We start from the raw sequence: 22904 nt of genomic DNA on the forward strand, positions 1-22904 counted from the left end.
GATTTGATTTGAAACCATGATTAGATAGGTATAATGGTACTGCTCATTTCCATGTCAATTATGGATTTGCACTTCAGCAAAAACGTAGTATCTATAAATTATAACTAACATGGACACTAAGATAATAATATTGTAAAAAGGAAGAACATATTTCACTGTTTGTATACAGTAGTAGAGCTGTCCCGGAGTACACAGCTTTCATGTAATTGTCAAAGGAAATGTGTTGCAAAAGTATTAGTAGTACTGTAGTTATAACAAAACCTCTTGAAGAAATGGATGATAATTACTTCAGGGTCAGTCTTTTCATGCTTCTACATATAAACATGTCTGTCTGTAAGACTTCCAGTTTAAATATTTACTGGTAGTTAGCTTTTCTAACTACTTTTCCAAGAAGGCTTGTGTCTCTCTCCTCTCTCTCCTTCGCTCTAATTTTTGTCCACATTCCACCAACTTCTCTCCCAAGCTATAAATATCTGCCTGTGTCAGATTGGACCGGAGCGAGGGAAACTTAGTGGCTGTACAGAAAGAGAGAAAAAGATGGGGGAAGTAAGGATAGATAGATTGGGGGAGCGAGTTGTGGAGCTGTGGGGGGTGATTTTAAATGAAACCAGGAGCGTTGTGTGACCTGTGAGTGGGGGCACAGGGGGGAGGGGGAGTGTGTGTGTGAATCTATGCAAGTTGTTGTTCCGCCTGCGATTTGGACGGATTTGGAATTTGGGCCGCAGACCAGGAATTTGCATCCTGGGGGGTCAGGGAGGGGGGGTCAGTGGGAGGGTGGAAGATGGCAGTGCAGGGGGCCAGAGGGGGGGTAGGAATGGGCTGTCCCTCTTTCCTCTCTGCCTCTTTCCTTCTCTCTCTTTCTCGCCCTCCCCTGCATGCATTCAGCTGCTCCAGCTGTCGATCTGCCCACTCACTCTCTCAGGGCCATAGAGGCAGGAACAGGACAGATAGAGGGACCACTTCAGCTCTCCACACTCACACCACACCAGGGACCACCACCGCCAGGGGACTAGAACAGCACTACACGGACTCAAACCAGGGACCTGAAGATAACAGGAAGAAGACGAATTCACACAAAGGAAGAAGACTTGCCTGTGAGTTCACCATGTTTCACAATGACTTTGTGTGTGTGCGGGTTTGAAAGAAAGAGAGGGAGCGGGTGTGTCTACGAGAGCCTTTGTGATTGAGAGAGATTAACCAAGTGCGTGAGTGAATTACGTCACAAAGAAAAACGTGCCTCTTACCCTCTGCTCCTGGAGGGGGTGGACACGTCACAGCTACACCATTGCTCTCCACTCAACCTCCACGGCTACAGTTGGATCCTTACAAGAGCTGAGGTGGCAAGGCCCTGTGTGTACGTGAGGGAGAGGGAGAGGGAGAGGAAGGGACAGAGACCATGTGTAAGAGAGTAGTTGTATTTGTAAATGGAAATGTATTGCAAAACTCTTGTACAGATCCAACTATTATTTCACAACTATGTAATGTCACAATCGCAAAGTCTACTAATATCTCCTGCGATCTTGATTCATGAAAAAGCCTGCCAGACATGGTCAGCTTGGATGAAACCCTAAATACAGGATTTGTTTGCTGGAAAGACTTGTTTTAGTGTGAGGAGGAGCAGACAGGCCTACGTTACCATATGGCCACACCAAGGGACAACCACAAACTACAGAGACAGGTGCCACCCAATAACATGAAATACTCTGTACATACCCTCCCTCCCATACACACACACATTACATCACAGGGCAGGACACGGCCTTCTTATTCACTTACAGACCACTTCTGTGCAGAGCAGGGCGCCATTTTATCACTGTGTTTATGTACTCTTAATTACTAACATTTGACAGAAAGAATTCTGCGTTCATAGGCCAAAATTAGTAGTAAGGCTGGTCTGACTAGAGGGATTCAGGAGAGAGCACAGAGGCACGGCGAGGAGGGTCAACTATTAAAATACCAAACTCCCCCCTCTGACCCACCGTGTGTCGATCATCTCCTGCCCTCGGCACACGTCATCTCGTCTAGTTACTACAGCATATCAGTATTCACATCCCTTGGATTTTTCCACATTTTGTTGTGTGACAAAGTGGGATTGAAATGGATTTAGTTGTGATTTTTTTTTTATCTACACAAAATACTCCATAATGTCAAAGTGAAAAGAAAACTCTACTAATGTTAAAAAATGAATAACTAAAATGTAGTTGTTGAAAAAGTATTCAGTAAAATTTGGCGCAACAAATCACATAAGTTACATGGACTCACTCTGTGCAATAATAGGGGTTGACATTATTTTTTATTATGACTGCCACTTCCTCTGTCCCCCATAAATACAACATCTGTAAGGTCCCTCAGTCAAGTATTGAATTTCGAGCACAGATTAAAGTACAAAGACCAGGGAGCTTTTTGAAAGCATCATTAAGAAGGGCAGTGATTGGTAGATGGGTAACAATAGCAAATCAAACATTGAATATCTCTTTAAGCATGATGTGGTTAATAATTATGCTGTGGATGATGTATTAAACCACCCAGACACAACAAAGATACAGTCGTCCTTCTGAACTGAGCTGCAGCACAGGAAGGAAACTGCTCAGGGATGTTACCATGAGGCCATTGGGGATTTTAAACAGCTACAGAGTTCAATGGCCGTGATGGGAGAAAACTGAGGATGGATCAACAGCATTGTAGTGACTCCACAATAATGACCTAAATGACAGAGTGAAAAGAAGAATGCAAATATAGAGAATAAAAATGTTCCAAGACATGAATCCTGTATGGAACAAGGCACTAAAGTAATACTGCAAAATAAACACGGCAAAGGAATACACTTTTTGGCCTAAATGCTAAGCCTTATGTTTAGGGCAAATCCAGCACAACACATTACTGAGTGCCACTCTCCATATTTTCAAGCATAGTGGTGGCTGCATCATGTTATGGGTATGATTGTAATCGTTAAGGACCGGGAAGTTTTTCAGGATAAAAAATAAACTGAATGGAGCTAAGTACAAGCAAAATCCTAGAGGAAAACCTGGTTCAGTCTGCTTTCCACCAGACACTGGAAGATGAATTCACCATTTAGCAGGACAGTAACCTAAAACACAAGGCCAAATCTACACTAAAATTGCTTACCAAGAAGACAATGAATGTTCCTGAGTGGCCAAGTTACAGTTTTGACTTAAATCTGCATGAAAATCTATGGCAAGACTTGAAAATTGCTGTCTAGCCACGATCCCCAACATCTTGACAAATTTTGAAAACATTAATGGGCAAATGGGCAGCACCCACTCGTAGCACGCGCTCCAGCAGGTATATCTCACTGGTCACCTCCAAAGCCAATTCATCCTTTGGCCGCCTTTCCTTCCAGTTCTCTGCTGCCAATGACTGGAACGAACTGCAAAAATCACTGAAGCTGGAGACTCATATCTCCCTCACTAGCTTTAAGCACCAGCTGTCAGAGCAGCTCACAGATCACTGCACCTGTACATAGCCAATCTGTAAACAGCCCATCCAACTACCTCATCCCCATACTGTATTTATTTATTTATCTTGCTCCTTTGCACCCCAGTATCTCTACTTGCACATTCATCTTCTGCACATCTACCATTCCAGTGTTTAATTGCTATATTGTAATTACTTCGCCACCATGGCCTATTTATTGCCTTAACTCCCTTATCTTACCTCATTTGCACACACTGTATATAGACTTTTTGTTTTATTTTTTTCTACTGTATTATTGACTGTTTTGTTTATGTTTTGTTTATTTCATGTGTAACTCTGTGTTGTATATATCAAACTGCTATGCTTTATCTTGGCCAGGTCGCAGTTGCAAATGAGAACTTGTTCTCAACTAGCCTACCTGGTTAAATAAAGGTGAAATAAAAAATATTGCACAATCCAGGTGTGCAAAGCTCTTCGAGACTTACCTAAGAAGATTTACAGCTGTAATCACAACCAAAGGTGTTTCTAACCTGTATTGACAGGTATAGACTTTTTCTTTCACTTTGACATTACAGAGTATTTTGTGTAGACCAATGTGAAGAAATCCAAGAGGGGTAAACACATGATACCCACTGTATCACTTTGGCCCAGCCAGCTCTCCATGCCTGGCTCCCACTAGCTTCCCTCTCCATCAGACTACAACCCTGTGCCCATTGGGGAACTGTTATGTTTTATGGTTTTTCTGTAGTTCTACTGTCCGGCAATATGAGAGAAATCTCACACCACATGAGTTTACTGGTATAACATATGAGGTACTGGCCCGCTAGGTGGCAGGTTCAGTGCAGCGAGGGGAACAGAGCACATCTTGATCCCACCGCGCCACCGTGCTAGAGAGAGAGCAGCTCCATGCACAACGGAGCGGAACGGATCAAAGCTGGCTATATATACACATCACAAGACCCGACCGTCTCTGGTTGGGTCTCCCACCGGTGTGTGCGTGTGTAGATGCCTGTGTATAGTCTATGTGTGTTTGTGTGTGTATAACTGTGTGTGTGGTCTCGCTGTGTGTTCTGTCTAGTCCCCATTAAGTCATTTCTTTATGACCCTGCTGTTATTTTGCTTGGTCATTCTGCTGACGGTCTGGATTCAAGGAGAGGGATGCCCCCTGTTGCAGGAGTTAACATACTACTGATGCCAGCACAGAAGGTTGGTGGCACCTTAATTGGGGAGGACGGGCTCGTGGGAATGGTTGGAACGGAATTTGGTTTCCATGTGTTCGATGCCATTCCATTTGCTCCGTTCCTGCCGTTATTATGAGCCCTCCTCCCCTCAGCAGCCTCTACAGGATGCCAGTAATATAAGGAATGCACCTGGACCAAGTAAAGACAGCATCTGTATCAACATCCACTGTCCTCCAAGAGTTACAGAATTTCCTCTTCAATCCAAGTAAATACAGGGCCATATAATTACTGTATTTCTGTGAACAATGTGTACTGCTGTACATGGTAGACAATGCTACACTGGTAAATGTCAAGTGTAACATTGTTCATCGACACCTGTAACCAGAATCACAAACAATGGAAAGACCAGTGGTTGGCGTGTGGAGGACTGTCAGAGTGATGGACCATCCTCCCACTCAGAGACCAGAGGCTGTAGGGTTGGCAGCAGCTGTCCTACATGAACCATGGGGGGGCTTTCCCAAAATCTGATACTCTGAGAAACACCGTGATGGCAGGGTATCCCTACTGGGAACTGCAGCCCACATCCTTGCCACGGGCATTCCAGAGGTCCAACCACCACTTGGGGCTCACTGGTCAGCGGCGGCGGCACAGCACCTAACCGCGTCTGCCTGCTGCTCACAGGTCTGGGTGACTGAGTTACTGGACTCTCAACTGGCGGACAGTTTGTTTTTTGGTGGTTTTAGGTCAGATTTATCCCCCGCTATAAGAGAACCACAGTGCCAAAGCGGATTTTGACGTGTCCTCATATTGTGGCTGTATAAGTGTCCAGGGGTACAGTATGTGTCCAGGGGTACAGTGTGTGTCCAGGGGAACAGTGTGTGTCCAGGGGTACAGTGTGTGTCCAGGGGTACAGTGTGTGTCCAGGGGTACAGTGTGTGTCCAGGGGTATAGTGTGTGTCCAGCTGTACAGTGTGTGTCCAGGGGTACAGTGTGTGTCCAGGGGTATAGTGTGTGTCCAGCTGTACAGTGTGTGTCCAGGGGTACAGTGTGTGTCCAGGGGTACAGTGTGTGTCCAGGGGTACAGTGTGTGTCCAGGAGTACAGTGTGTGTCCAGGGGTATAGTGTGTGTCCAGCTGTACAGTGTGTGTCCAGGGGTATAGTGTGTGTCCAGCTGCACAGTGTGTGTCCAGGGGTACAGTGTGTGTCCAGGGGTATAGTGTGTGTTCAGCTGTACAGTGTGTGTCCAGGGGTACAGTGTGTGTCCAGGGGTACAGTGTGTGTCCAGGGGTACAGTGTGTGTCCAGGGGTATAGTGTGTGTCCAGCTGTACAGTGTGTGTCCAGGGGTACAGTGTGTGTCCAGGGGTACAGTGTGTGTCCAGGGGTATAGTGTGTGTCCAGGGGTATAGTGTGTGTCCAGCTGTACAGTGTGTGTCCAGGGGTACAGTGTGTGTCCAGGGGTACAGTGTGTGTCCAGCTGTACAGTGTGTGTCCAGGGGTACAGTGTGTGTCCAGGGGTACAGTGTGTGTCCAGGGGTACAGTGTGTGTCCAGGGGTACAGTGTGTGTATACACCTGCATACGATGCAGACCTATTGAAGATGATATGATGCAAGGTCCACTAAAATACCTCACTTTTGGGAGTGTTTGAAAGATTGTGAAATTGTGACAGGTGCACTGACTGTGTATATAGTTGTCCTGGGAACTCAGTGGAACATTTGTTTTGGTGCTTGAGAAGGAAGGTTAGGCTACATTTGGAGTGTGATGTAAGACAGTTAGCATGTTTGTGTGGGTACACACGTTGCTCTGTGGCTTCTTGCTTGGCCTCTCTGAGGTTAGTGTGTGTGTGTGTGTGTGTGTGTGTGTGTGTGTGTGTGTGTGTGTGTGTGTGTGTGTGTGTGTGTGTGTGTGTGTGTGTGTGTGTGCATGGGGGCGCGACAAGTGGTTGAGTATTACAGCATATAAAAGTCTCACCGTAGTGTATGTGTGCGTGCGTGCGTGCGTGTGTGTGTGTGTGTGTAAGGAAAGCAGTGATTATAACTTTCCTCTTCATATATTCTTTTGCCTGGAGCAAATTCTAACTGACGGTTTTTGCACGAACAACGGTTACTCAGAGATGTTTTATTGCTTTCTCTTGGGGGTTTTTTGTCTGAGGGAGCTGGAATAGAGGATTTATTTGTCTAGGTACAGGGTCTACTTTAACAGTTGTGCTTCCACTCTCCAAGAACATTAAATGGAGGATGGTTGGTCTCTCCCAAAAAAAGCAGCGTAGTCCTGTCTGCATGCTTCTCCGACACCATATGCAGAAGAATAACACACTAGCCATGATGATGAACGATGCCAGACCCAGAGACAGACAGTAATGGATTCTGCGGTACTAGACAGCGACGGGGATTTAGATGGATGAACAGAGCAGAAATCTGTGTCAGAGCTTGTGGCGTCTGGGGAAACGGAAAGTAATGTCTTGAAATTGATAGACAAAACCCTGAGATGTAGGTGCTGTGTTTAATGGCTCACACTGGTATACTGTAGGTTTGTTGTGTGAGCGTTTGTGTGTGCAGTTACAGTGGGCCTGTCTGGGGAAACAAGAGGGCTGTCTTATGGTGAGCTAACATAAAAAGATTTCCATGCTGTTGACTTTATAATTTTCAGCTGATGGATGGAATGCGTCGTTATATTGACCTTTCGCCAGTAGGGGGAGACGGGCTCCCTCTCTATCATACTGGCGGGGATTCAGGGGGAACATGTTCGATTAGCAAATAATGACCAACGTCCGAGTCATAAGGGAGTTGTGTGTGTGTTGACCTCTGTGTTAGATGTCAACACAGCCAGAGTGTTGTGTTTTTCTAATTAAGTGGATGAATTGAAAGCTGTTCCAACCTAGGTTGTTAATTAACTCTCTCTCCTCAACCCAGGTTAATGAGTCTCCTAAGTAACTCTCTCTCTCTCTCTCGGCCGTCTCTCTCTGCAGATACCGCTGAGCTACTCTGAGTACCACAACAAGCCGGCAGCTTCTCTCGTCCTGACCTGAGGCACCCGCTACCTGTGTGACCGGCCGGCTGTGCCAGGGTGTGTCTGTGTGTGTGTTTACGTGTGTGATCTAGTCCTATCTGCCAGTCAGTCCGTGAGCATGCAGGGCGTGTGTGCGGCGATCCTGTGTGTGTCTGTGTTCCTCCGCAGTGCTATTTCACAGCCACCTACAGAAAGTGACACTTACACGGTAAGGATGGGTATTCCAGGACTCTCTTTCTCTCCCTCCCTCCTCCCCTTCTATCTTGTCTTCCCCGCCCACCATACACCAGACTGATAATTTGACCCCTTTTGTACTGCATCTGCTCTTCTCTTTCCTGTTGACCTCCGCTGTACTCTGAAGTCCCGCTGTATCTTTCCCCATCTGTGACTAGGTACCCTCCTGTTAGAGTGACATAGCCATTATTTAAAATGTACCTAACAGCTACAAATGAAAGGTCATTTGGATTGTTCAGTGCATGTGTCTCTCTCGCTCTCTGTCTCCTGCCATCTGTAGGAATGCACAGATGGGTATCAATGGGATCCTCAGACTCACCACTGCAAAGGTAATGGCTCTCGATTATCCTCATGTCCCCATCTCCTCTCTTCCCTCCATCAGTTGTAAGCAACGAGTGAGAGCATTACAACTTCAAACCAGTCCTGTCTTTCAGTCCTTTTCCTTCTCCCTCTCTCCGACAGACATAAACGAGTGTGAGACCGTTCTGGAGGCCTGTAAGGGGGAGATGAAGTGCTTCAACCACTACGGGGGCTACCTGTGCCTTCCCCGTTCTGCCTCGGTCATCCCAGCCCCAGACCCCCCCAGCCAGCCTGGGACCAACCTGGAGAGCACCGCCAGAGAGCCCTTCAACCCCTGTCCTCTGGGCTATGAGCCCCAGGGAGACAGCTGTGTGGGTGAGAGAGAAGGGAGGGAGGGAGGGGGGGTGGACAGGTGGCTGCAGGGGACTGGATAAGGTGTGCGTGCCTTGTTTGTGATTGGGTAATAAGCATGTAGTCTGGATGAGTGCAGACTAGTGAGGGACAGGTGGTTGTATCAAGTGTGTGTTGGGGGGGTTTGTGGAGTTTGTGTGGGTGTGTGTGAGTATTTGTCCGTGGGGGGGGATAGCTGGTACTGGAATGTGGAGATTTCACATGAGGACAGCTGCTCTTAGTTTTATAGGACGGAGAGTGTTGAGAGCAGTGGTGTAAAGTACTTAAGTTAAACTACTTTGAAGTACTACTTAAGTACTTTTTTGGGGTATCTGTACTTTACTTTATTATTTATATTTTTGGCAACTTTTACTTCACTACATTCCTAAAGGCAATAATGTACTTTTTACTCCATACATTTTCCCTGACACCCGAAAGTACTCGTTACATTTTGACAGGAAAATGGTCCAATTCACACATTTATCAGAGTGAGAACATCCCTGGGAATCCCTACTGCCTCTGCCCTGGCGGACTCACTAAACACAAACGCTTCGTTTGTAGATTATGTCTTGTAGTGTGCCCCTGGCTATCCATCAATAAAAAAACATTAAAGAAAATTATGCTATTTGGTTTGCTTAATATAAGGAATTTGAAATGATTTATACTTTTACTTTTGATACTTAAGTACATTTTAGCAATTCCATTTACTTTTGATACTTAAGTATATTTACAACCAAATACTTTTAGACTTTTACTCAAGTAGTATTTTACTGGGTGACTTTCACTTTTACTTGAGTCATTTTCTATTAAGGTATCTATACTTTTACTCAAGTATGACAATTGAGTACTTTTTCCACCACTGGTTGAGAGAGCTGCTTGTCCTGTTGTTCTTGGGGTTGGGGTGACAGTAGTTGTTGATGGAGAATGCTTGAGACAGGAATAATGATTGAACAATATGGGGCAGCTGTTGGTGCCTCAACTATATTAACATCAATATGACTAAATACATTGTGTTGTTTTACCATATCTCACACACAGATGTGAATGAGTGTGAGAGAGATGAACACGACTGCCAGCCCAGCCAGCAGTGCATCAACATTCCGGGAGCCTTTATCTGCCAGTGTCCTGAGGGTTACCGTAAGGTTGGCACCGAGTGCATCGGTAAGACAGCCAATAGGACTCCCACTAACCAGCCTAACCACTGGCCTGAGAGACAGCCAATAGGACTCCCACTAACCAGCCTAACCACTGGCCTGAGCGACAGCCAATAGGACTCCCACTAACCAGCCTAACCACTGGCCTGAGAGACAGCCAATAGGACTCCCACTAACCAGCCTAACCACTGGCCTGAGAGACAGCCAATAGGACTCCCACTAACCAGCCTAACCACTGGCCTGAGAGACAGCCAATAGGACTCCCACTAACCAGCCTAACCACTGGCCTGAGAGACAGCCAATAGGACTCCCACTAACCAGCCTAACCACTGGCCTGAGAGACAGCCAATAGGACTCCCACTAACCAGCCTAACCACTGGCCTGAGAGACAGCCAATAGGACTCCCACTAACCAGCCTAACCACTGGCCTGAGAGACAGCCAATAGGACTCCCACTAACCAGCCTAACCACTGGCCTGAGAGACAGCCAATAGGACTCCCACTAACCAGCCTAACCACTGGCCTGAGAGACAGCCAATTGGACTCCCACTAACCAGCCTAACCACTGGCCTGAGAGACAGCCAATAGGACTCCCACTAACCAGCCTAACCACTGGCCTGAGAGACAACCAATAGGACTCCCACTAACCAGCCTAACCACAGGCCTGAGAGACAGCCAATAGGACTCCCACTCACCAGCCTAACCACTGGCCTGAGAGACAGCCAATAGGACTCCCACTAACCAGCCTAACCACTGGCATGAGAGACAGCCAATAGGACTCCCACTAACCAGCCCAACCACTGGCCTGAGAGACAGCCAATAGGACTCCCACTAACCAGCCTAACCACTGGCCTGAGAGACAGCCAATAGGACTCCCACTAACCAGCCCAACCACTGGCCTGAGAGACAACCAATAGGACTCCCACTAACCAGCCTAACCACAGGCCTGAGAGACAGCCAATAGGACTCCCACTAACCAGCCTAACCACTGGCCTGAGAGACAGCCAATAGGACTCCCACTAACCAGCCTAACCACAGGCCTGAGAGACAGCCAAATAGGACTCCCATTAACCAGCCTAACCACTGGCCTGAGAGATAGCCAATAGGACTCCCACTAACCAGCCTAACCACTGGCCTGAGAGACAGCCAATAGGACTCCCACTAACCAGCGTAACCACTGGCCTGAGTCACACCAACTCACGGTCTCACCTCATTGTTGTGGTTAAGCTTAGCCATTGTTATATGACCTCTATATAACCAGGAAAGTAATTTCATTTATTCACAATTTATATGTTAATATGTTTTGTCACATACACCGTATAGGTCAACTTCTCCTTAGTCATTGTAGCATGTTATTTGACCTCTATTTAACCAGGAAAGCCACTTGAGTCAAAGTCTCCTTCACCATAACGACCTGGTTGGTCAACTCAATCTCCACCTTGTTTCTGAATGCTCTCCTTCCATCTGGGTTGTCAGACATTGACGAGTGCAGATACAGGTACTGTCAGCATCGCTGTGTCAACGTCCCCGGCTCCTTCTCCTGTCAGTGTGAACCAGGCTTCCAGCTGGCCGGCAACAACCGCTCCTGTATTGGTAAGGCGTGGTCAGATACACACTCACCCAGATACAGAGAGTCCCAGGCTATCCAGACTGATGTTAGAAAATATATTGACTGATATACTGATAGACTTCTCCCTCTCCTCCTCCTTCCAGATGTGAATGAGTGTGACATGGGCGCCCCCTGTCAGCAGCGGTGTTATAACACCTACGGTACCTTCCTCTGTCGCTGTGACTTGGGCTACGAGCTTGGGCCTGACGGCTTTGCCTGCAATGGTGAGAGGATACGTCTGCCTGTCTGTCTCGGGCTGTCTGTCTGTCTCTATAATGTCATTAAAGTAGCAGTGCTCTGATCTGAAAAGAAAAGCTACTCTTTCTTTCTTGCATTTATTAAAAGCTGCCCTTCTGTTTCTTGGTTAAAACAGCTCTGCTATGATCGTAAACGTTGTTCCCCTCTCTCTCCCTCCATCGTTCTGCAGACATAGACGAGTGCAGCTACTCTAGTTACCTGTGTCAGTTCCAGTGTGTCAATGAGCCCGGGAAGTTCTCCTGTCAGTGCCCAGAAGGCTACCAGCTGCTGGGCACTCGACTATGCCAGGGTAAGCACCCTCTCCACCTGTTCTCATTCTCAATGTTTTTCTGAACACCTTTTCCCATCCTTTACTTCACTGTCAGCTAAATGTGCCTGTGTGTTCTTTCGTTGTCCTCGTTGTTAGTGGACGATAAAGTATTCTAATTGATTCGATTCATTTCAATTCTCTCTTTCTCCGGCCCTCAATCGATCCCTCTCCTCCCCAGATATAAATGAGTGTGAGACCGGAGAGCACCAGTGTACTGAAGGACAGACCTGTGTGAATATCTACGGTGCCAGTCAGTGTGTGGACACCAACCGTTGCCAGAGTCCTTACGTCCAAGTATCTGACAAGTGAGTGAACATTTATTAAAACATGGGTACACACACACACACACACACACACACACACACACACACACACACACACACACACACACACATATATCTTTTCCCCATTATCAAACTATGTCCTGGGCACAAATCTCAACATATCATCAGCTTCTGTATGGAGCATAGCTCACATTATTTCGAAGATTGCGCCAATTGCTTTTTCCATATTTCTGTCCAATTCTGTGATCTTTTCAGTTGAACATGTTCCAGTACAATTAGAATGCTGTTAGAAGATTGAAACCAGTCTTACATTGATAACAGGTGTGGACAGTAGTTCATTTCCCCAAGCATTTTTTGGCTGTATGAAAACTGCTTCAGAAAATCTCTCGGGGAAATGGCCACTGTTCAAATACAGTTGAATGTAATCCATCTTGGTTTGAGGATAGTTCACCATGCTCCTTCATATTGCAATATACCCCTCTAGTGGTTGAGTTATCAACTACTCTTTTTAATATTTTATCTAGACATACAGGCTGGTCTCATAGACTAGACATAACATAGTAAACAAAAATATAGGACACTCAATTGAGTATGATATGTTATGCTATGTTTGGTATGGTTACATAAGATAGAAGGTTACCTAAGGCAAAAACGAAAGGACGCGAATGTCTAGCAACCCAAAGGTTGTGTGTTCGAATCTCATCAAGGACAACTTCAGCATTTTATGCCAATTATCAACTTTGCAACTACTTAACTACTTTTTAGCTACTTTGCAACTACTTAGCATTTTAGCTACACCCTAACCTTAACCCCTAAACCTAACCCCTAGTCTAACGTTAGCCACAACTACTGTAATTCGTAACATATCATATGAAATGAATGATGGACAACCACAAATTAATACATAACATACCAAACGTAACATATACTAATTTGAGCGTCCCGCATTTTAGTTTACTATGTTACATCTACCCATGGGTCCAGGTTGCAGACAAGCATGATAATATCACAGGACGTAATCTATATTTAATATTTTGTGATGAATATCAAATATTATGTTTTAATATAAAATGAAACAGAATCAAAAGTACCACATCAAGTCATCTAGTTAATGAGGCCTAATGTCAGGAAATGATGATTTATGCAACATGACTGCCACTATGGCACGACTCATATATCTCTCCAGAGGACTAAAACCTGCTATTTTTCCTCTAGTCGCTGTGTTTGTCCTGTGACCAAGCCAGCCTGTCGAGACCTACCCTTCTCTATCGTCCAGCGTTACATGAGCATCACGTCGGAACGCTCCGTCCCGTCAGACATCTTCCAGATACAGGCCACCAGCGTCTACCCTGGAGCCTACAACACCTTCCGTATCCGCTCTGGAGACCACGACGGAGACTTCTACATCAGAGTGAGCACAGCCATAGTGTAACAGCCACTATACAGCACCAGCCTGGGTCACCCTCCCATCCACCTTGTCAATATATGACGATAGACTTGTGAATTTATGATGACAGAGGAGGTCTAGAAACATATTATATTGCATTGAGTTTTGAGACGTTGCATCATAAGGCACGTTTGCTTGACTTTTAGACAAGGAGAGTCCGACGGACCCTGACTAACCTCACTATCATCTCTGTGTCTCTCTCAGCAAATCAACAACATCAGCGCCATGCTGGTTTTAGCCCGGGCTGTGACGGGGCCCCAGGAGTACACACTGGACCTGGAGATGGTGTCAGTCAACCCCCTCCTGAGCTACCAGACCAGCTCGGCTCTGCGACTTTCAGTCTACGTAGGACCTTATGCATTCTAGAGGGAGGACAGAGAGTCAGAGACAGAGAGGGGGAGAAACACAGTACAGATACAAGAGAGGAGAAATAGGACACACAGAACAATCTAGAATTGAAAGGGGTCATAAACAGAACAGTCAGATACTGTAACATGATGTCAGACGTTTGTTAGCTTCTCCTATTTCATGACCTGCAAAGGAAACACACAACTCAAATCACAACCCGCTGGGAAAGCTGAGATAAGAGTGAGGTAAAGAGACATTTCTAAAAATGAATACTTTATCGATAACGTGTGACTGATAAACATCAATACTACGAAGTGAGTTTTCCCCCAGCCCACACACCGTCCATTTTTGTTCCCTGCCTCTTAGCTGAAGTCTCCTGAAGTATATTTTTCGACTGCTCAACGCTGCTCATTTGTCATGGTCCTTTGAGCCGAATAGGGGAAATGACCCTAGTAACCTTTAGTACAAACCCCTGTCATGTTTCAGAAACACCCTGCAATAGAAGATAAAGAACAACACATTATTTCATCATTCTCATTCCATCTCTGTCATTCTCTTGCTTTGAGCACACCCATTCTCACGCCTGTGTTTTCATGCTACTCTCATTTCCTCATGCTTTTCATTCCTTATCGTCCATGGACACGACTCAATAACCACTCAGATCCAACCTCCTCATCCACCCTGTCGCTCCTGCATCCATCTCTCTCCTAAATCATAGCTAGTATTAGTGCTGAAGCTCTCACTCACTCACTCACTCACTCACTCACTCACTCACTCACTCACTCACTCACTCACTCACTCACTCACTCACTCACTCACTCACTCACTCACTCACTCACTCATTTGTAGTTTTGTCACATTAATGATTTTGTTGTAATTTTTGTCCAGGAAGCTGATACAAAATAAAACTATATACATTTTAATCACGTGTTAACCATTGCCTTTTGTTCATATTGTTTAACCATGTCACCCTCTTTCTTAAATTAGTCCCATTTCTCTCCTACCTCTTCAACTCCTGTTTCTCCTTTTCCTCCATTCAGTATTTCCTCATTTCCCAGTGTGGTATGGTCATAGCTAGCTGACCTTTCTGAATGGAAATACACCCCCCCCCACCACCACCACCACCACCGGTCCAGTATGTGCCAGTGGCGCTCTGTGTCTTTCCACAGCTGCAGAACAGATGCCTGGGCTTCTTGTGTGACAACCACTGAGAGAATGGAAAAATCACTTGAACAAAGAGACAGGGCAGAAGGTATCGCTAGATAAATCAGCACTTAAGACTCATTAGCCTTAATATGTGAGGCATAACAAGACAACCAGTGGCATACTGGTCTAACACAGCCACTGTGTTCTCCCTCTCCCCTGGATGGCTAAAGCCATATTCCTTGGGTAGTGATTCTTCTACAGTCCCACAAAAAAACAGGGGAAAGCCCTAATTTCATCGTCTATCTCATCCGCTGCTGCTAGCTCCGCCCAGACAGCCTCCTCCTTATAACACACGCACACATACACCACACACAAACACTGCACACGCACACACACACACACACACACACCTTCAATCTATCCTCACTCAAGGGTGATGACTCATACGCCGCGCAGTCTTACGCAATCAGCCCAGAGTGGAGTCTGTAGCCAGTACAGCCACAAGGTGGCATTGTGACACACAGATATTTCTCCCAGGCTGAGACAGGAATAGCATCAACCTGAGGTGATGGAATCTGCTGTTCTTTTCCTTCCTGACTACTGAACCTGCCTTCCCTCCTCCCTATCAATGAACTCATAGATTTGAGAGATGCAGAGGCACTATGGATACACAAACTAACACGTACAACAAACTATCACCACAGGTAGTGTGTAACATGCAGCGCCTGAAGACATACATTGTATTCATAAAGTATTCACACCCCTTGACTTTTTCCACATTTTGTTGTGTGACAGCCTGAATATAAAATTGATTCAATTGAGATTTTGTGTCACTGATCTACACATAATATCCCATAATGTCAAAGTGGAATTGTGTTTTTAGACATTTTTACAAATTAATGAAAAATTAAAAGAGGAAACGTCGAGTCAAAAAATATTCAACCTCTTTGTTATTTGCATGGAGTAGAAACATGTTTAACAAATCACATAATAAGTTGCATGGACTCACTCTGTGTGCAATAATAGTGTTTAACATGCTTTTTGAATGACTACATCATCTCTGTACCCCACACATACAATTATCTGTAAGGTCCCTCAGTCGACTAGTGAATTTCAAGCACAGACTCAACCACAAAGTCCAGCGAGGTTTTCTAATATCTCACAAAGAAGGGCACAGATTGGCGAAAATAAAAAATCTGACACTGAGTATCCTTTTGAGCATGGTGAAGTTATTAATTAGGCTTTGGATGGTGTATCAATACACCCAGTCACTAGAAAGATACAGGTGTCCTTCCTAACTAATTTGCCTAAGAGGAAAGAAACCCCTCAGGGATTTCACCATAAGGCCAATGGTGCACAGTTACAGAGTTTAATGGTTATAATAAGAGAAAACTGAGGATGGATCAAAAGAAAGAAGCCTTTAGCGAATACATCATTTTCCTAGACATGCATCATGTTTGCAACAAGGCATTAAAGTAATACTGTTAAAAAATGTGGCAAAGGAATTTACATTTTGTCCTGAATACAAAGTGTTATGTTTGGGGAAAATCCAACACATCACTGGGTACCACTGTCCATATTTTCAAGCATGGTGGTGGCTGCATCATGTCATGTGTATGTTTGTCATCAGCAAGGACTGGAGAGTTTTTCAGGATAAAAATAAATGGAATATAGCTAAGCAAAATCCTAGAGGAAAACCTTTTTCAGTCAGCTTTTCAACAGACGTTGGGAGACAAATTCACCCTTCAGCAAGACAATAACCCTAAAAGGCCAAATATACACTGGAGTTTCTTACTAAGATGACATTGAATGTTCCTGAATGACCTAGTTACAGTTTTGACTTAAATCTGTTTTAAAATCTATGGCAAGACATGAAAACTGCTGTCTAGCAATGATCAACAACCAACTTGACAGAGCTTGAAAATATTTTAAAAGAATAATGAGCAAATATTGTACAATCCAGATGTGCAAAGCTCTTAGAGACTTACCCAAAAAGACTCACTGCTGTAATCACTGCCAAAGGTGCTTCTAACGTATATTGACCCAAGGGGTGAATACATATCAAATAAAGATATATTTGTGTATTATTTTTAATTCGTTTTTTTTTTTTTTACATTTTCTCTTCCACTTTGACATTACAGAATATTTAGTGTAAATTTTTGACCAAAAAAATGACCATTAAATACTTTCTGAAGGCACTGTACATTAACACACACCAACCAGATGGCAACAGTATGCTTGTCTTAGCTCAGGGCTTTGTGGTACAGATCATAGTTAACAACATGATGGTGTTGTGGGGTATGGAGGAAGGAGGGGGGGGGGAGTATGTGTGAGGAATATGTGGGTTACGGGGGAGGAACAGAGTGGTACAACTCCCATGGCATTTCCTGTTGGCACTGAGACAAGGAAATAACCTGAGTGAAATGGGATCAGACTGTGCTGTACCCGCACAGTGGGCATGGGGGAGGATGGTAATATGTTGTGTGTGGGTTTGTGTGTGTATGCACAAGGGCGTGTGTATGTGCGAGGGTGTTTTGTTTGTGCATGCGCAGTAAGAGTATGAGTGTAAGTGTGACGTTGTGTGTGAGTGCCAGTGTGTGAGTGTGTATGCAGACATGGGGAGGAGTGTTTGGGGTGGCAGTAGGGAGCGGAACAGTGGGCCTCTCTTTGGCACCTCCGCCCAGGTATGAGCTCATTTTCCTGGGCAAACCTTCCGCCGTGGGCCGGGCCGGGTGTTGGGGTGGGAGTCAGTGGGGCAGTAATGCAATCACTGGGCCAGGAAATACAGCCAATGGAGGATATAGGACACTCAGAGAAACTAAGGACATCTTCTCCTAGAACTCACATAGCCTGCTCTGTAACCAGGGTAAAGACATAAATGGCAACTATGCATAATTGATAAGATACCATCTTCTGTGAACAAACCCTCAAAAGCTCAAATTGAACAAAGCATTTCAGCTTTATTGGATAAAAAAAAGCTATTTCGCTCTCTTATTCTCTTTAACCATTATGCTTGTGGATATTTTTATCAATAGGGGAGGAAGGGAACTCAGTCTAGGTAGGGTAGTTTCATTGCCCTCCGCTCCCGCCCTACCTTTGAAATGAGTCCCTTAATAAAATCAGGAGAGTGCTGTGGAATCCGCGAGTGTCATCAGTAATAGTCGTTACATATGACAACACAAATAAACAGATCTGGATGAGTGGAGTAGGGGGGTGGGACAGGAAATGGTGATTCTATTTTGGGGTCTCTATGGCCCTGTATATAAAGAGAGTGCTCCTATATAGAGAAACCCAAATGATAACGATACACAAATAGATAACAACAATCACGAATACTTATCGGAAAATAGCAACCAGGTAAGTCACTGTTACCAACTCAAAAGATGCTTAGTGAATTTTTATCCGGATGAATGGTCATCAACTTCTTAAGTAGACCATCATCTGTAGCCGAACCTCGTGAAGCTAGGAAGCCATGAATGGATCTGTGAGGTTAAATAGAGGAACATGCTCGAAGATAGACCAGTTGGTGAGAGGTAATTGCACTATTCGTTTGTAGAGAATTGAATTGACCTCGAGATACCGCCTAGGACATGAGATTAAAAGGCTTACAAGTGGCACTAACAACAAGTCATCTCCCTCATTTTTAACTGACCTCCTCATCACCTTAATCAAATTAGTGGTCTAATTGCTGGATATGTTAATTACACGAGGTCAGTGTAATATCCTGAACTACATGTTGAATATCTCAACGAAGGTAATGCATTAAGAAGCCGGCACAGCTATCCACTGTAGGGGATTGGAACCAGCTAGATAGAGAAAAATACCATAGAATTACATATTGAATCTCTATTTTTAAAAAGTAAATTCTATACACCAGGGAATTTGAGATCCATACAGTTATGTAAGTAGGGACTCGTGAGTGAATGTGTAGTTTTATTCCCACACATTTGAGAAATGTTTTTTTAGGACATGTCTCCCTTTCCCTCATACAGTCAGACATTGAATGTCACAAATACTTCCAACCTTCACAGTTGTACTTTGAATAATAACCCATTCCATATCTATCCCACCTTCCATTTCTTTGCTCAGTGCGTAAATGTGGTTACTAAGATATGGCAACGTGTTGCTATGGACGCGTGGGCGTACTGAGGCAAAAGGGCTCGAGCTGAAAGAATATTCTGCTATGCAGGAAGACATAACAGAAAAGGAAAAACTGTTATGAAAGGTGTGCAACTGAAAGGAAGCTGAAGTGTATTTTGGCAAAGTACAAATGGACAGTTGATACCTCAACAAATCTGCAGCTTGGATGTCCAAATAGTCCTCTGGATATTTCACCATGGAGTAGGTGGATTTGGAGACGCAAATCCATGCCACTAAAAGGAGGATACAACTTTTTGGTTATTTGCCGTTTGCCTACACAAATCAGTAGTTATTGATAAGGATGAGAAGCGGACCTCTCCAGAATAAACAAATCCAAGTTTCCTGTGCGCCAACTGGAAGCCCTTAATTCTGCCAAACAATTCTGATACCCTTTGACAGTGTTGTAAAAACACAACACCAACATCCTTATCATGATCAATGGCCAATTTAGTATTCACCTCTAAAGTGATTATTTCTCAGGTTTCATCACTTCCAACACATATGATCAGTTATGAAACATAATGGCAATGATAAGCAGGTTAGAGAGAGAAGGGTGCTGATGGATAGAGTGAGTTAAAGGGTCAGTCATCATTAGCTATGAGTGAAGAGGAGGTAATTGGTAGAGAGAGATAGAGAGCAGGAGAGGGAGAGCGAGAGAGAGAAGGAGAGAGGGAGAGGGGGAGGGAGAGAGAGAGGGGGAGAGCAAAGAAAGAGAGAGAGGGGGAGGGGGAGAGGGAGAGGGGGAGAGCAAAGAAAGATAGAGAGACGGAGAGAGAGGGTGAGAGAGAGAGAGAGAGAGAGAGAGAGAGAGAGGGAGAGGGGGAGAGAGAGAGGGGGGAGCAAAGAAAGAGAGAGAGGGAGAGAGAGAGAGAGAGAGAGAGGGGGGAGAGCAAAGAAAGAGAGAGAGAGAGAGAGAGGGAGGGAGAGGGAGACAGAGTGGGAGGGAGAGTGGGAGGGAGAGGGGGAGGGAGAGAGAGAGGGGGAGAGCAAAGAAAAGAGAGGGAGAGAGAGAGAGAGAGGTAGAGGGAGAGAGAGCAGAGGGAGAGGGGGAGGGAGAGAGAGAGGGGGAGAGCAAAGAAAGAGAGAGAGAGGGGGAGGGGGACAGGGAGAGGGGGAGAGCAAAGAAAGAGAGAGACGGAGAGAGAGGGTGAGAGAGAGAGAGCGAGAGGGAGAGGAAGAGGGAGAGGGGGAGTGAGAGAGAGAGAGAGAGAGGGGGGAGCAAAGAAAGAGAGAGAGGGAGAGAGAGAGAGGGGGAGAGCAAAGAAAGAGAGAGAGAGGGAGAGGGAGACAGAGTGGGAGGGAGAGTGGGAGGGAGAGGGGGAGGGAGAGAGAGCGAGGGGGAGAGCAAAGAAAGAGAGAGGGAGAGAGGGAGAGAGAGAGAGGTAGAGGGAGAGAGAGAGCAGAGAGAGAGAGAGCAGAGAGAGCAGCAGAGAGAGAGCAGAGAGAGAGAGAGAGCAGAGAGAGAGAGCAGAGAGAGCAGAGAGAGCAGCAGAGAGAGAGCAGAGAGAGCAGAGAGAGAGCAGAGAGAGAGAGAGCAGAGAGAGAGAGAGTGGGGTTGAAATAAAAAGACAGAATGATCTAGTAGTGTGTGAATGAACTGGACAAATGGTCATGTGGTTATCACTGCATTCACTGCACCTCAAGAAAATTCACCATTGTTATCCAAAATGATGACAAATTGCAAAGGCCAATGAACCGAAGAGTAGATGAGCTTTGTCCTTCCACTATTTTTTCTCCCCTCTTGTCAATAAGCAAATACACAATCATCTCTGCTCATTGCATGTCTATCCATTCCTATCTATCCAATATATGATTCAAAAGAGAGAGAGAAAGAGAGCAGGAAAGACTGACTGAGAGAGGGTGAATAAAAAAACTGCTACTAGGAGGTCTCTGATGATGTCAGACATCTACACCACATCACCATAGCAACCCAGCATCAGCACCAACTTACTGAGAAAGGAGTAAGAGAAAAAGAGAGGGTGGAAATGTCTGTGGTGGTATGTAACAGTGGGATGCTTTTACATATTATGTACGCATACATTAAATATTACATATAAAATAACACGGATTGCAAATGTTCAATTCAATCACTCCTTTATGTCAATGCTAACCATTATATTGTGGGCCTTCATAGAAGACACTAATCATCCTTAACACATTTTTACCATATAATGCATCCAGAAAGTCTTAGTTAAAAGCAATTTTATGATGGTGGAAGATTAGAAAACATCTCTCTATCTTTTCATTCAAACTATACCATCAGACCTATTGTCCTCATGATGCCCTGTGGGTTCTGATAGTCCAAAAACCACCAGGGGAGGGGTTAGAGAGGGGGAGCTTGACACCCCCAGCACTAGGCGACTGCTCCCCCTCTTCTGAGACCCAAGTTTTAAAAATAAACTGACTACTGGAAAAAAGAGAAAAGTACAAGACTACAGGCTCTGGAAGCATCATCAGAGGAAGAGAGGGAGGGAGAGAGGGAGGCTGAGGGAGGACGGGGGATTGGAAGCAGTGAGTGGGCGTTTGTTCGCTTCACTTCCACTAGTTATGGCTGTCGTGGAATCTGGCTGCATTCACACCAGACAAACATCGATACGGTGTGTGAAACCCCCTAACCTGTATGCTATACATGTGAAAGCATGCGCAAACAAAGCAAACTGGAAGCTATAGCACTTTCCTGTAAGCGCTTATGGTTCACACTGATTGTCAATAACTGCACCACGCACAGTCTACACTGCCATGCATGTCTCAGACTGTCCAGTCATCTCGTTGTCTTCTGTCCTACTGGACTCAGCTTGTCCTATGTCACTATTCAAACTCATCATACCTCGTCCTACCATCATACCTCATCATAGCCCTCATAGCCCTCTACCTCTCTGTACGTCCCTCAGTCTTTTTCATCAACCCTCCTTCCTTCCCTCTTGCCCCATCTTCTCTCGTTCGCGCTTCGACGCAGGAGTGGGAGGTGTTGCTAGGCGACAGATTAGCTCCTTTCTTTCAAGAAGCAGAGCAAAGACCTTGGTTCTCTGGGTGTAAAAATAAACACCAGTGTAAAGAAAGACCTTGGTTCTCTGGGTGTAAAAATAAACACCAGTGTAAAGAAAGACCTTGGTTCTCTGGGTGTAAAAATAAACACCAGTGTAAAGAAAGACCTTGGTTCTTTGGGTGTAAAAATAAACACCAGTGTAAAGAAAGACCTTGGTTCTCTGGGTGTAAAAATAAACACCAGTGTAAAGAAAGACCTTGGTTCTCTGGGTGTAAAAATAAACACCAGTGTAAAGAAAGACCTTGGTTCTCTGGGTGTAAAAATAAACACCAGTGTAAAGAAAGACCTTGGTTCTCTGGGTGTAAAAATAAACACCAGTGTAAAGAAAGACCTTGGTTCTCTGGGTGTAAAAATAAACACCAGTGTAAAGAAAGACCTTGGTTCTCTGGGTGTAAAAATAAACACCAGTGTAAAGAAAGACCTTGGTTCTCTGGGTGTAAAAATAAACACCAGTGTAAAGAAAGACCTTGGTTATTTGGGTGTAAAAATAAACACCAGTGTAAAGAAAGACCTTGGTTCTCTGGGTGTAAAAATAAACACCAGTGTAAAGAAAGACCTTGGTTATTTGGGTGTAAAAATAAACACCAGTGTAAAGAAAGACCTTGGTTCTCTGG

At 44.9% G+C, this 22904-nt stretch overlaps 1 protein-coding gene across 2 annotated transcripts; it reads left to right on the plus strand.

Annotated features, from left to right (window-relative positions):
• Positions 1-840: 840 nt before the first annotated feature.
• fbln4 (fibulin 4) lies at positions 841-14881 on the plus strand. 2 transcript variants are annotated; one of them, XM_082955425.1, is made up of 11 exons: positions 841-1400; positions 7585-7833; positions 8140-8188; positions 8322-8534; positions 9588-9710; positions 11179-11295; positions 11416-11535; positions 11739-11858; positions 12058-12184; positions 13379-13574; positions 13815-14881. In XM_082955425.1, exons 2-11 carry the CDS (start codon positions 7744-7746, stop codon positions 13974-13976), a joined length of 1317 nt encoding a protein of 438 aa, XP_082811551.1. In that variant the 5' UTR covers positions 841-1400; positions 7585-7743; the 3' UTR covers positions 13977-14881. The 2 variants fall into 2 exon arrangements, with proteins under 2 accessions (XP_082811551.1, NP_001133531.1); NM_001140059.1 differs by having other exon boundaries at positions 924-1094.
• The last annotated feature ends 8023 nt before the right edge of the window (positions 14882-22904 follow it).

The sequence above is a fragment of the Salmo salar genome, chromosome 09 (assembly GCF_965601325.2).
Source record: "Salmo salar chromosome 09, fSalSal1, whole genome shotgun sequence".
Taxonomy (NCBI): domain Eukaryota; kingdom Metazoa; phylum Chordata; class Actinopteri; order Salmoniformes; family Salmonidae; genus Salmo; species Salmo salar.

What these genes read in the sequence shown, in the direction of transcription:
- fbln4 (XM_082955425.1), top strand. Translation starts at nt 7,744, where the DNA reads ATGCAGGGCGTGTGTGCGGCGATCCTGTGTGTGTCTGTGTTCCTCCGC. An exon ending in CAGAAAGTGACACTTACACG is followed by an intron (nt 7,834 to 8,139) that starts GTAAGGATGGGT and finishes TGCCATCTGTAG; the next exon opens with GAATGCACAGATGGGTATCA. An exon ending in ACGGAGACTTCTACATCAGA is followed by an intron (nt 13,575 to 13,814) that starts GTGAGCACAGCC and finishes TGTCTCTCTCAG; the next exon opens with CAAATCAACAACATCAGCGC.